At 36.6% G+C, this 15,316-nt stretch overlaps 1 protein-coding gene across 1 annotated transcript in view; it reads left to right on the top strand.

Moving 5' to 3' along the window:
* Nucleotides 1-15,316, top strand: part of ADGRB3 (adhesion G protein-coupled receptor B3) — a 624,198-nt gene that overhangs the window by 576,977 nt on the left and 31,905 nt on the right. Inside the window, exons 21-24 of the mRNA XM_065400780.1 lie at nucleotides 3,372-3,438; nucleotides 8,286-8,371; nucleotides 11,832-11,930; nucleotides 12,258-12,429. Coding sequence (XP_065256852.1) covers nucleotides 3,372-3,438; nucleotides 8,286-8,371; nucleotides 11,832-11,930; nucleotides 12,258-12,429 — 424 coding nt within the window. The remainder of the gene's footprint in view (nucleotides 1-3,371; nucleotides 3,439-8,285; nucleotides 8,372-11,831; nucleotides 11,931-12,257; nucleotides 12,430-15,316) is intronic.

Raw genomic sequence — 15,316 nt, forward strand, 5'->3', positions numbered from 1 at the left:
GGATTAGGAAGGAGGATTAAGAAACACCTCTGAGGGAGGAGCTGGGGAAATAGCATTAGACCAGATCCATGGAACAACTGTATGCCTGGGCTGTTGGGAGTGGTTTGGTTAGAACTTGAACTCACCTTGATTTCAGGTGAACTTAGATTTCTACCTGAATTTTTCACACAGCCCTAGTTATCAGCAACTTGTGTCATTTCTACTGCACATATGAAAAATATTTTATGCAAAACTCCATTATTCCAATGATGTTATTGATGATATTTCAAAAGCAAGGGATTTCCAAATTATGGTTAGCCTAGCATCTTGATCCACTTGCATATAAGCAGCATGTTGAATTACTTTGCAGTTCATATAACTTTATGCATTAATTTAACCCTTAAACAGCCATAGTTGAGATTGTAAAGGGGTTTCCATTATAGAGGGGTTGTTCAGCGTGGGGAGCAGGCCCTGCTTGGAAGGTGTGCCAAATTAGCTGAGAGGTTCATGGGACAGAGGAACATTGAGCAATGGAGCACTTAAGTTTTAGGAACTTTGCCAGCCAGTGGAATCCACAGCCCCAAGTTAGATGCATAGGCTCCTTGTACATGCAGGGGGAGAGATAAGCACCTAAGACTGGGATCCACAAAAGCTAGCATATTGAGCAGGGAGCCACCTAAACTTGCTAATAGGAAATGGTGAGGAGAGGAGTGGGTCCTAAGCTCCACCTCTCAAAGGCATCCATCTCCACTTGGGATTCTCAGCAGTGAACTCTCTCCTGGAGTAAGGTACTTAGCCAATGTCTTGTAAAAATAATAATAATCAATTATGCCAGAAGAAATGGTGGTATTTAATTATTCATACACAGTGTAACAGTGTCAACAGAACACACTGAGGGAGACCTGCCCAGAATACCCATCACCCAGCAGTTAGGGTCCCCTCCTAGGAGGGGGGAAACCCAAGTTAAATCCCTCTCCATATCAGGCAGCATGGGGAATTGAACCTTGGTCTTCCATATCCCAGGTGAGTGCGCTAACCACTGAACTAAAAGTTGGGGTGGGGGGTACTACCACTTTCTCCTTCAGTTGTTTTATATGGGTTTGTGTGGGCATAGAGCATGCTTACCAGACTGGGCCCCATAGGCGAGACAGATAGGGAAACAACTAGTTTGAGGATTTGTGAGATGGGGCTTAGACCAAAGTGGCTGCGCACATGCTCACTTCCAGAAATGTAGGTGCCATCGGGACTTTATCAGTGGAAATTTTGGTGCCTAAGGGTTAAGCAGCTACAGGGTTAGGCAGGAGTTTTCAGGATCTCAGTGGCACCTAAATGTTGGACTTAGGCTCCTAAAGTAGCAATTAGACACTTAAATCCCTTTGTCGATCTAGCCCTAATAGTAAATCTGAAAGAGGGAGGAAAACAAAATCAATGAGACTTAAGGGGTCCTAAGTGCCATAAAGAGTCCTGTGGCATCTTATAGACTAACAGAAGTATTGGAGCATAAGCTTTCGGGGGTGAATACCCACTTTGTCAGATGCATGCTTATGCTCCAATACTTCTGTTAGTCTATAAGGTGCCACAGGACTCTTTGTCACTTTTTACCGATCCAGACTAACACGGCTACCCCTCTGATACTAAGTGCCATAGTGACTCTTGAAAATAGGACTCCTCAGTCAGTTAAGAGATTTTGAAAATGTTACCCTAAGGCTTAGGGTCTGATCCAAAGCCCACTGAAGTCAATGGAAACATTCCCAGAAAAGTCTGCTTTTGAATCACACCCTTACAGTGGCCACCTTACAGGTAAAACTGTGATTCCTTGTACAAAACCAAAGTAAATGGGGGGGGAGGCATCCCGTGCAGGAGGTTGACAGTAATTTGAGAGGGGAGTTCTATTGGAATTCATGTGTACACTGGTCAGAAAATCCAGGGAAAAAATTCAAAACTTTTAATGAAAACTTTGTATCCAACTTTCAACTATTCTATAAACCAGTAGAAAACCAGCAAAAAATAAATAAATACAAACATATTTTCAATTAAATTAAAAAATAAAGATCCAGGTCCATTAAAAAGTTACCATACAATGGTATCTGATATTTTGTCATTGCTTTTTTGGTGGAGGGTAACTGCTGGCAAATATTGACATTTTAGATCAGTGTATCATATTAGCATCCAACACACTAACAGAGGTGGGTCCATGTGGCAAAGTTCAGCTCTGTTTTTGGTTACTGTGGGAAACAATTACATTTAATGATTTTTTTTTTTTGGCCTTTAAAATTTCAGCCATAACAGAACAGTAAGATTAAGATGTGTTTGTGTTTATATGGTTTTCAAAAGAAAGGGGGGGAAATGGGGGTAGAGGATAAAGACATCTTTATGTAAGCTTATTTGCATGTGAGATTCAAATAAATGCAGTTACTTGCATAGCCTTATATGTATGTGTGATCACACACTCCAACAAACATGAATTTATATGAATGTGTAATCACCGGGGAGGGGAAGGGGGGGGAAACAGCTGCATTTACTTCAGTAAGTGAAGCTCCTGATAGTGTTTATATATCTAAGCTTAGCACTGTAGTGTGTTAAATGTTTAGGACTCAATTCTGCAAGCCCTCTGAATCTGGAAATCTGCATGGAAGCACCATACAGAAAGGCCTTGTGATATTGGACCTCTAGTAGGATATAGCACACAAGAGATGTACAATCTTCATAAATATAGTATTAGTTTTTTAATATTTTTAATATTTCAGAGACACCAATTGGTCCTTAGTCCTTACATGATGTATAATAACTTTTTTAAAGTGCGTATAATCCATAAGACCTTATCCTAGTATTAAATACCAGATTACACCAGTGAAGATTTATAGAGAACTATGGTTTTTAATCAAGTTTATTCGACCATGTCATATGCACTTGACCTTAATAAGCATTTAAGTATAAGATAAGTCTGACATTTTAAAAATAAAGTGGTTTTGAGGTCCCTGAGATGAAATAAGTTTCTGAAGAATTTCTTAATAGGTAGAAATGATCTTTTTTGTCATTCACAGTTAACTCAAAAATGGCTAAATGACATTTTACAAAAATTTACAGAAATATTTAACTGTGGACTCAGAATAAGCATAAGGAATTTCACTGTAAGTGTAACTTGTTTGAAAAGTTGCAGAAGCATGAAAATGGGGCCTAATAATGAAACTCATTTATCAACTGCGTATAGCACCATTACGTCAACTGAGTAATTTCACACCTTTTTCTATGCTTATACAACTCTCTATGTAGGATTGAACCCTATGTCAAGTGAATACATATACTATATATGTTTTATTCACATCACACCTCCATAGCGTAAAAGATATTATTAATGTGTGGTAGTTCTTTTCCTCTAATGTTCTTTCCAGCTGCTGGCTGTCTCTCGAAGGAGGACTACTCTATGCATTTGTTGGGCCTGCGGCTGCTGTTGTCTTGGTAAACACTTAAATTATTTTTAGTATTTTCATTAGAAATGGCGGAATACTGTCTGAATTACAGAGTGGTTAGTTATGCAGTGGTATTAATTTTACTGCAGACATCCTGAGAACAATGGTCTAAGATTCCCTCAATGTTTTGAATATGCTATTTTTCTGATTGTTTATTTTATTATGTATTTTACATCAACACTATATACGTCATCGTTTCCACAAAGCCACATGAACATCAAGCATAACCAAAGACATTTCTGTATGCACAAATAGCTCATCATTTATATTGTTATTAGTGTATATATTTTTATACAAGTTTATATATTATATGTGTGTACTCTGTACACCTTCAAAAAAATTCTCTAGGAGCAACAACAGGATTTGGTAAGAGTTTATTACCAGGATGAGGTCAATGGGTGAAATCCTGGCCCCACTGGCAAAACTCCTATTCACTTCAAAGAGGCCAGGATTCACCCAATGCTATTACCATGATAATAGCTAACTGTTATTCTTTTCTGGAGGAGCCAGTTAAAAGGCAGGGGACATATATTTAAGACTTACATAATTATAAAAATAGGTTATAATTTCTAATTATTTAGGAATTAACTATATTTTATTATATGCAAAGTAGGAGGTAAGACGGTATTCTAGAAAAGGGTTATGGTACAACTGAAAAATGATTGTTTTGCAAAAGTTGCCTTGTTCATTTTACTCCTGAGCCACACAAAATAAAACTGGGAAAGCATGATATGCTGGTTGCTAACACAAGAATTTTGTTACACGCATCACTGAATTCTTATCAGTTGTATCCATGTAATGGTTGCTCTCTTATGGAGAAGTTCAGTGACAGCTTTGGTGGCCTGGTGCAAAGCACTGTGCCACTGTTGTTCAGGGATGGCAGGCAGGAAAGATGGAATCAGAGGCAGGTCTTCTGTGGCTATTGTCTTGGAAGAAAAAAAAATCATGATCGCCGGAAAACGTAACTTATTATGTATCAAACTTCCACAGCCCTGAAAATGTATCTAGGTATTTGAGAAATCCTATATTTGGATCGAATAATCTGAAGTTCTTCATAGATACATTGGTAATACAACATCTGTCAACATTTGTTTAAATTTTCCATTGATCCTGGACTGTTGACAGGAGGTTCTATATTGGTCAGTTCCAGAGTATTAAAAAGTCTTAGGTCTTGTCTACACTACCGCTTAAATCGATGTAAGTTACGTCGCTCAGGAGTGTGAAAAAGCCACCCCCGGACTGAGATAAGTTGCATCTACTTAAAGCGGTGCCTTCTGCCTCTCGTTGGGGTGGAGTAATTATGCTGATGGGACAGCGGTCTCCCTTTGGCATAGCACATCTTCACCAGATGCACTGTGCAACTGTGCTGATGTACCGAGGTAGTGTAGACAAGCCCTTAGATCAGAATGGGTTTGCTGTAAGATTTTGTTATGCATATTGGAAAGAGCTGGATTTATGAAACCCCTGAATCATGCAGGCACATTGGGGATTTGCATGTAAACATACCTGTACACTCACACATTAGGGTTTGGCATACACTCTTTTGAAAATTTGATCCAGAAAGTCCTTCTTCAGGCTCTGTATACTAATTTCAGGGGCCAAAGCCATTCTTAGATATGGCTCTGGTACCTTACAAAATGACCAAGTGACCTTGTCCTATAGGATGTACACTTTACACAGAAGAGGCCAGTATGAATAGGGTAATTCACCTCACCACCAGGAACATGCTAATCACTGATTCTTCTTCCTCCCCTTGTAGCCGTAATATATGAGGTAAGGTAAGAATTTAATTTTAGAAGCCCCCATATCACCCACATGCATACAACCAGCCCTCACCCCAACATTCCCTCCTCCCTCCCCCCCATATACACACACAATGCTGACTGTAAATTTTCTAAACGTTATGAATGTAAATTTGCCTCCTAGTTTTGCTATCTCTTGAAGTGCATTGACTCTATCCTCAACCCACCCACTGTACATTTATTTGCTATGAAGCTGTTCCACCCAAAGATCTACATCTTTGAATGATTGGTTTGTAACTAATAAATGCAGGAGGGAAATCCTTGATTTCTCAAACTCTTTAGTCAACAAAGCAAAATAAAGTAACATACTTTGCTTATCTTGAAAGTCTTTTATCAATATAATACAATATTTCTTCCAAATTTCCTCATCTTATATTTTGCCATGTATCCTAAAACATGATACCCTGACAAAGAGCCGACTGTTATCTACAAGTTGCAAGGAATGTAGGATAAAGTGAGAATTAGACTAGGTCACCTGAATATCACCAGCATTAATACTTGTTTTCAAACTATCATGATGAATTTCAATGCCACAAATAATCTCATCCTCCTAAACTGCTGTTCTCAGGTTTCTCTCATTACAATCTATAAAAGGGGACAGATGGGACAACATTTGCTTAGTATCTCTGGTAAAACAATACCTCCCCCTCTCTACATACTGTCACTCTAAGAGAAGCGTAGGCTCATGTGAGCGAGGAAATACAGGTTTTGCTGAAGCCAAATGTTCCACAAATTAGAATGGTGAGTCCTCTTGACCAAATGACTTTATCACATCAAATAAAACTGCAGCCATTGACACTACTTGTCCCTCTTCTACACCAATGATGTTTAGGACCATCTTTTATTATCAGCTAATAATAACCTATTTCTGAAGCCAATTTGGTCGCTGTGTAATAAATGCTCTAGTATCTTACTCTACGTTCTGGTAATAATTTCAGCATGGAGTTTACAGTGTTTGGGTCTGATTCTCTTCTCCCTTACAGCACTTTTAGACCAGTGTACATCTACTGACTTCAGCTGAGTTAGTCCTGATTTGCATTGGCATAAATGAGAAGGAAATCTGTAATTATCAGAGATATAGGCATATAGCTACAAAGATTACCTGGATGTTAATGTTTGCAGCTCCCGCAGAGTATGTCTCATCTTCATATAGAGTCAAGCCAGGAACCTTTTGTACAGCTCACAGTCCATGGCACAGTGAGGAAGCCAAGGATGTTTACAAAAAGCCAATCATAATTTCCACATGGAACTGTATGTGCTCTGTACAATTGGCAAACTTTATTCAGAGATCTCTGACGTTCACAGACATGATTTGCTCCCCCATTAGTTAGCAGGTGTACAGGGAGCTTTTTCATCTAGCCATTTAGATTTGAGTATACAAAAGAAAAATCTCGTCTGAAAAATGTAAAAGCTCAAATAAACTGAAACTAAGAAAGGCTTAAAAGAGTAGGGCTGTGGGCAGGGCATACTGGCAAATGATCAGTGTTTAATGTAGTTCTCAAAAGTCCATTTTAAAACATTTCTTAACTAAAAATTATTTTTGGCAGGTCCATTTAAAGGCTACATAAAAATCCTAGTATGATGCATAGAATATGTATTAAGGACCAAATACTGACTTTAGAACTACATGGCTGTTTGAGCCAAATACTCAGCTGTTACAAATCATTATAGCTCTGTTCATTTATGGATTGACACCAGTTGATACCAGCTAAGGATCTGGCCCATAAAAAAAGAAAGTGCAACCAAACAATCCTATATATTGCCAACCAAAATCACATTTTGGCATATGAGTAGGCTTAGAAGGATTAGATATTTGTCATTAAATGTCAATTTCACTGTACACACACAAACCAATGAATAAATATTCCCATATAGGCACAGAAAAATGCTGCTTGAGAACTTATTAGAGTTTTATTTAAGAATATTTACTTTATATATTTTTGATGTGAGAATTTGACAATTTGCTTTTTAAGTTATAAAGCTTTAACTTTTTGAATCTCAAGGTCTATTGTCCTCACACATACCAATTTCCCATCTGTGAAAATTTAAATGGGATAAAAATAAAATAAAAATAAGCATTGCTATTATCCGTAGAAACTATTTTAAAAAAATCAAATTCTGCCAAGCCTACATCTGAGGAACCCAGGAATGAGGAAGACAGTTGTCAGTTTGGAAAAACAAAACAAAACCAACAACCAGAAACCATAGATTCTGGTTTTGCATGAGTGAGAACTCCTTGCCGCAAAAGAGGCATAGCTGGGACTCAAGAAAGCATGATACCTAAAATAACCAAATCAGATTATCTTTGTTTTATGTTTGTTCTGCACCAAGTGGAATGGAGTCCTGAGTCATGACTGGGGCTCCTAGATGCAATGGCAATACAAATAATACATAATCCTTTTTAGTCTTGTACACAAAATTCAGATAAAATATTCTCTCTCTAACATGGACTAGATTACATTGTTACAATTAAAGTTTACGTTTAATCAGTGTTTAGAGTCACAGCTGCCTACTTTCTTATTAACAGGCAGGCATATATATGGCCAGATACAGGACATAATTCAGGCTTTAATTAATACAGCTGTTAATTTATATGTTTGTTCCACCTATTAGAGGATATGCACGGGAAGCAAGAATTTAGCCCTAAAGTTAAGTAGATTCATAGATTCTAGGACTGGAAGGGACCTCGAGAGGTCATCGAGTCCAGTCCCTTGCCCGCATGGCAGGACCAAATACTGTCTAGACCATCCCCGATAGACATTTATCTAACCTACTCTTAAATATCTCCAGAGATGGAGATTCCACAACCTCCCTAGGCAATTTATGTACACTTTATGTACACTTTATGTGTCCTGAGACTAGTACAGTACAAAATCTCTGACTAAATTCTTCAGAAATGTATCATGCAACCATAGTCTAAGTTGGTAATTCCATCATATTGGCAAATGTAAAAGAGACCATTTTCTGTAATAATGCGTGTAGGCATTTTCCTTCACTGTCACTGAAAGGTCAACTGTTTGTTTCTATTTGACAGGTCAACATGGTGATTGGCATTTTGGTATTTAATAAACTTGTTTCCAGAGATGGGATCCTAGATAAAAAGCTCAAACACAGAGCGGGGTAAGCAACAAATTGGGATATTTTAAAGCATATTGCAAATGTATCATATTTTCAATTACAGATATTCACCAAAAATGCATTTGATTGTGCTTTGAACTTTTTTCTCAATGTATGTCTAACAGATTTCATTCATTGCAAAAGTTGCAGTTGCATTATCCTGAGGGAATGTGACTGAGCAAACTGAAAATAAAACACAAGTACAACAGTATTAAGTTAATAAGAATGGGGATTAAACAGTTTCAAAACTGAGCAGGGATTTAATGGGGAAGACATACATTTTTATTTCTGAAATCGGGAATATAGTTGTATAAAATGTGTGTACAGAAGAAGCCAAAATTTCTTTCTTTCTTTCTTTCTTTCTTTCTTAGTGTATTATTTTACCTTTTATACCAATATAACCTCACTGAAGTCAATAGCATTGTATCATTGTAATTAAGAGATGAATTTGGCTCTGTGTTTGTATATACATGTATATGTGTTTGTGTTCTAAAATAAGCATAACAGAATTTGAATGTAAATTATACATATTTCAGAAGCAAAAAAAATGTGTAAATAGAAAAGTTCTCTGTGTATTTATATCCATGATTTCCTTTCATTAATATACTTATAATTTTACATTCAAAATCTGGGTTTCTAGTGATAAAAGAGGGAGGGTCTGCAGCTTAGCTCCTAATAAAAGGTAGCGATAATTTTGCTGTTGACTTCAGCAGGTACAGGTGGGTTTCAAGGTCTGCTGCAGTGGATATGACTGCAGTCTACATAAAAGAGAAACGTTTCACAAATGTATCTTAGCTTTCTGAATGTATGTGTAAATGTCTTTTAATGCTTCAGGTGATGATAAGCAATCAGCATTTATTACTTCTCCACTTGTGGTACTCTTTCTTCTACATCATTTGTAGGTGACTACCCCAATATTAGCATTGATAGCAATGATGATTCTCTATTTTACATGCATATATTACAGCTGTCTGTAAACTTTTCTTAAAACCATACTTTCAATTATTTGATCATTCCTGTAATAGCATCATTCCTAATGTTCAATTAATTGATTAGATGTCCATATTGATACCATATACACTTTGGTGTGCTTACGTTGCCATTTAGTGTTGGTTAAAACCCCTTGTGGTTTTCAGTTCTTAGTGCATTGTTTCAAAAACAACAACCACCATCACCAAAACCTCTTTTGTTCTCTTTTCTTTTTTTCTCCTCCTTCTTATTAGAAAATAATAATTTCTTAATTCTACTCTTGTCTACAATGTTCCATCTGCCTTCTTAACTGTTGTAATATATTCTTCATGTTCTGATTAAATGTGCCATATTATAAAATCAGCCACAATATTTCAGCATCTGTGAGAACTTTTTCAATAGTTATACTTAAGAAGTTTTGACCCTATAAATCTATTGATCATTTTTCTGTGTAATATTTAAAGGATAGGAGAAATCATGTTTATCTGCAGAATAGCTTTCTAGTTATCAGCTATATGCAATTTAAATCTTGTTGCTTATAGTATACTTTTCTGATTTACTAAATACTTTGCTTTCTGAAAGTTTGTATCTCAGTAAAATGAATGTTATTTTTAAAGCTAAACTGGACAAAGCACTAGAAAATATGCTGTCAGAAATAATACCGCACTCCCACAGGGATGGACTAGGAACTAGATGCCTTAATAAAGATGGAAACAATCTATCTTCAGTACTGTTTGATTAAGTGATGCAGACCCAGATTCTTGAGTCATTTTCTGGGGCAGTGGAAATTCTTTAGCTGCCCCGCCCCAATCAAAGGAGGATGGTCACTCATTAGTTAAGTATTTCTACCAGCCTCACCTACCATCTAGGCCCAGTGACAAGTTCAGTAGTAAAACTATTTAAATAGGATTAGAGCATTTCCAGAGGCAAAATAATGGCACTCCAAAGAATTCTATCTTAGTAAAGCACATGGTGACTCTTCAGGTCAAAATAACAGGCCAGATCATGAAATGCTGTAAAATAACATATCTGGTGTGATCAGAAGTCAATGGAGCTATGCTATAAAACCCCAGCTGAGGATCTGCCCCCAAAATATTCAATTAGAAAAGAGCTATTTGAGAAGACTTATCATAAGTTAGGTGAAAGACATTCCATTCTTTTGTAATATATACACAGATGTTCCCAAGTTATGTGAGGGATGGATTTGGCCCTCTAAATCTATAGATCTGTTCTGCATATTGCAATAATGAGACTTTTCATATGAGTAAGTGCTGCAGCATCAAGATCAAGACTTAATTCTTTCTGTCTCCAGCAACTATTGGGTATACCCTTAGATAGTGAAAATCATCTCGCTGCACTGATTTCATTTTACACCCGCTGAGGATCTGGCCCTTTATTTCTGTGCGTTATGTATAGAAGCAAAAGCAAACTTTTAGCTTTGGCGGTAAATGGGAGGGCGAAGAGTGAGAGCTCAAAGTCAGTTGAAATATTGAGAAATATTTTTCCCAAATGTTGCTTTTCTTCATTACATATAGGAAACATTTGTGGGTTTTTTTGGTTGGTTGGTTGGTTTGGTTGTTGTTGTTTTTTTCAGTTATCTATGTGTAAAAAAACTTTCCCTATATTGTTGTATGTTTCTTGATATGATATGGAAATCACTGGTTCTGCTGGCAGGTGGGAAATAGGATAGCAAAGAAGTTGTTTATTTAATCAAAACTTCTGAATTTGAATGCATGTTGTACATAGAAGAAGAAAATTCTAATACCAGGTTTTACATTTTAACTGTGATGAGTTTTGTAATACAGTTGTCTGTACAAAATGCTTTAAGCTTAATGCTTGTGTACTGTGTTTTATTAAAATGGAATAACATATCACCCCTTTTTAGTCCAAGTAATATTTATTTTCATCAAATTCCATACATTTCAACCCCTCTATTCAGACCTTTATACAATGGGAACAAGAACTCCTAGGTAAAGTGCTGTCTCCAGATTTTAGCCAACACACTCAAATTACTATACCAAGTCATTTGCTTACTGACTGTACAGTAAGTCCATCTTGACTGAATGACCTGAGCACATTTTGGAAGTCTCTTCCTTTATTAATGTTCATATAATAATCAATATTTTATACAGCATTGATGCATTAGTTTTGTAAATGGTCTGAATAGAGGGATTTCACGGTGTGTGTCTACACGAGCACGTGCTTATGTTTATCTCCATGTATTGAGCAACTTTGATCTCTGGACATTGGGGCCTTTTTTAGCTTAAATGGAAGAAATAGAGCCTGCATGAAATTAAGCCCCATAGTATTAATAGTTAAAGTTAATAATGTATAGTATCAATATACTTTTGCAACAACCTAGAGCATTCATCCTGAATAAGTCTATTTACTTTTTCTGCATGACGTCATATTTAAAAGCTAAATTTCAGTAGCAACGTTTTTCAGTGAAAATTCAATATTTTGTTCTTTTTGTGGGTGTTCTGTTTGTTTGCAGTCAGATGAGTGAGCCTCATAGCGGTTTGACGCTCAAATGTGCCAAGTGTGGAGTAGTTTCAACAACAGCTTTGTCAGCCACCACCGCCAGTAATGCCATGTTAGTCCTAATCATTTACATCTTCTTGTTACAAATCTTATACAGTGCATGTGAGAAAATACTTTGATGATGAAAATTGTGTTTGCTAATACTGTATTAGAGCACTGAACATATTTAAATATTCTTGTTAAAATTGGCAACTGTGTTTATTAACTGAATAGGGGATACTCTTTAGAACATAAAGTACAACGTTTTTTATATATTTGTCTGTGGTTTTCAAATTAACTAATAAGTTGCCATCCTAAAAAGGTTTTTTTTTTAGTAGTGGGTTTTTATTTATCTACTTGCAGTTATATAATGTTGTTTTCTCTCTCTCTTTCTCAATAGGGCATCCCTTTGGAGTTCCTGTGTTGTGTTGCCTCTTCTGGCTCTGACGTGGATGTCTGCAGTTCTGGCCATGACAGACAAAAGATCAATATTATTTCAGATACTCTTTGCAGTATTTGATTCATTGCAAGGCTTTGTTATTGTCATGGTCCACTGCATTCTCCGAAGGGAGGTGAGGAATAATTTCTCGATCGCTAAAGTGCTGTATTTCTCACATACTATTTAATATTATATACAACATATTCTTTCAAAAATTCACTTATTGGTATAAAGAAAAAAAGGAAAATTTTGAGATGAGATTTAAAGAGGGGCAAGTGAATAAGGATCTCAAACAGTTCTAGGCAGATGATGAGGCAACAGAAGAAAGAGAACAGCCCCCAAATGTAGAAACTGAGTGGACAGGGACAGATAGGAAGTTGAGAGTGAATAAAGGAATGAACAAGATGGAGAGTAGATGGACGTGAGGTTGAAGGAAGATTGTTTATTTTTAGATGCAAAATGCAGCACAGTTAATTTCAGTGGAAAAATGGGCCCACTTAATTACAGGTCATCTTTAAATTGGGCCAAATAGGTCATGTTTATTTCTAACTTTTATTCATCTTTGATATTATGATTATACACAATCAGTGCAGACCTAAGATTCCTTTTCCAAAGGAACAGATTCTGTGAGTTTTTCACATGTAGAAAGACTGATAAAATATATAATTGCTTTCATTTACACTATTCCATCTTAAACAGAAAACTTGAAAATATACAAAAATTTAGGAGCTAGGTGTGGTCGTTTAATGAACAAGCCTTTCAACTCTATATTGGTTCAAATCATGTTAGGTCACAGTAAGTGTGGTGCTTTCAATTTATCTAGGTTAGGATGTTTATCAACATCACTAAACCATACCACATGTGTAGCACAATTCACAGTGATTGGCAGTATCTATTCAAGGGAGCTGCAGGGCTGGAATAACAGTGTGCATCGGGTCACATTTAAGATTTATTGGCCATGCTGAGTGAGGAGGCTTGCACAGTGTCTCTTCTCTCCGTCATTCACCGTCCTAAGAACTCAAGTTCACTATATTCATCAAAAACAGCATGCAGGATAGTGACCCAATCTATTTCAGTCTCCCTGTGGTATTCTAATTTGTGTGAATATTGTATCCTATCCAGTGTGTGGGGGGGGGAGTCACCTTGTGAACCACTAAGTCATTCGATTATTTCACTAGAGACAGGCAAGAGTCTGAAAATGGAGGGAATATGGGCTATGGCTTAAAACAAGAGATTCCTGGGTTCTAAAAACTGAACTAATATGCCTTGCTCTATTCCTGACTTGCAGTGTGACCTTGGACAACTCCCTGTGCCTCATTTTACCCATCTGTAAAAAGGATAACAATACTAAAAGTAGCCCTCAGAGGTGTTGGGAGGCAAAATTATTTAATGTTTGTAAACCAGTTTGAAATCTTTATATAAAAGGCACTATATATAAAGTGGATTTTTTTTTTAAAAAGTTTATATTATTGTTATTACTTATCACCCACAAGGCCTACTGTTCCCTCCATATTTTGTATACCTTTCTAATATTGGTTGGCAGGTACTTGCAGAATTGGAAGCCACCAGATCATACATTCTTACAGTGAAATGGTAAAAGACTACAATTATTTATACCTCATTTCTTCAGCCAATAAAAAGTGATGACAGTTTTATGTAGAACTATTAGCTGAATCCTTTCTTCCTCAAGTGCTCACACACAGAATCTTCTTTCCCCCACCTTCTTATCCTAACACTCATCTGAATTTAAGAGCTGGAGCAAAAATTGAGGAACTAATTAAGATGGGTTTTTTTTCCAAATGGGAAAGGGATCAAAGAGATGGTACACTACTGGAGCAATTTTCTTTCATAGCATTAGTTAATTGTCACAGGATACAATGCAATTAACTGATGCAAGAAGCCTTCTCGTACCACTTCAGTACCCACATTTTAAAAATGCCTACATTCTACTTGTATAATATGCACACACATTCTCAGGCAAGTAATTGCAAAAGGACATATGCATTTGCTTACACAAACAGAGTATGTGCATTCATGTATCCATTTATCTCACAGAACACATGTTTGTATAATCCACTGATTGGCATGTGTTATGTCCCCCTCTGTGCCCAGTTCATAGAGGATATGGGTCTATAACAGTTTTCAGCTAAAGAGTTCTTGAGTTCAATCTGTGGTAACTCACACCTTTAGCTCTGGAGAGCCTTGATTCCATCAAGGTGATGTAAGCTATTTAAGTGAGGACTCATGTGTGATTCAAAGTGGTGTGGGTCCACAGAACCACTGGATGAACTTCCTCTGTTCAGAGATAGGATGTAACTATTGCTCAGGGTGTGTTATGTCCCACTTTGTACCTATTGCCTTGAGGACTTCAAGAACCTGGTTCTTTAGTCACGCTATACATCCTCATGCTTTTATCTCTGGAGGTTCGCAGTTCAATTCCTGGTGTCAGCTAACATAGCAGCTATCACATGTGCACATTTTCAAGGAGCAATTTAGTTGTTAAATTGTTTAGAATACATTTTACCTGAAATTGTAGTCCATTACTTTACGTAGTCCAAAGAAGACATTTCTCTCTACCCATACATGACATAGTAATCTTACCAATGTATTTTCCATTCTTAATGATGAATGCCATACAAATAATGAAGCCATCTCATTATATCTTCCATAAGATTCATCTAATGTTTACAATATGCCAGTGTAAGCAAAATATTAATTCGGACTCTCAAATAACATACCACTAATAATATATCATAGAAAAATTCAAACAAAGAAAAGGTCAGATATGCTTTACTATGCCCTTACTATTGTTATATTCCAAAAATGATGCATTCTTGTTCATGTAAATATATAAAATCTTTTTCTCATTATACTTGATGTATTGGTTTGGACATAAACATTGGAAATGTAAGAACATGTGTGTATCTACCCTCTCTTTCCATCCAAAACCCACTAGTCTGTCACTTCAGTATTTTTGTCTGAATGTGAGCTATTTAAGAGGCTTCGTGGCTGTTCGATAG

This window comes from Emys orbicularis, chromosome 3 (genome assembly GCF_028017835.1).
Source record: "Emys orbicularis isolate rEmyOrb1 chromosome 3, rEmyOrb1.hap1, whole genome shotgun sequence".
NCBI lineage: Eukaryota > Metazoa > Chordata > Testudines > Emydidae > Emys > Emys orbicularis.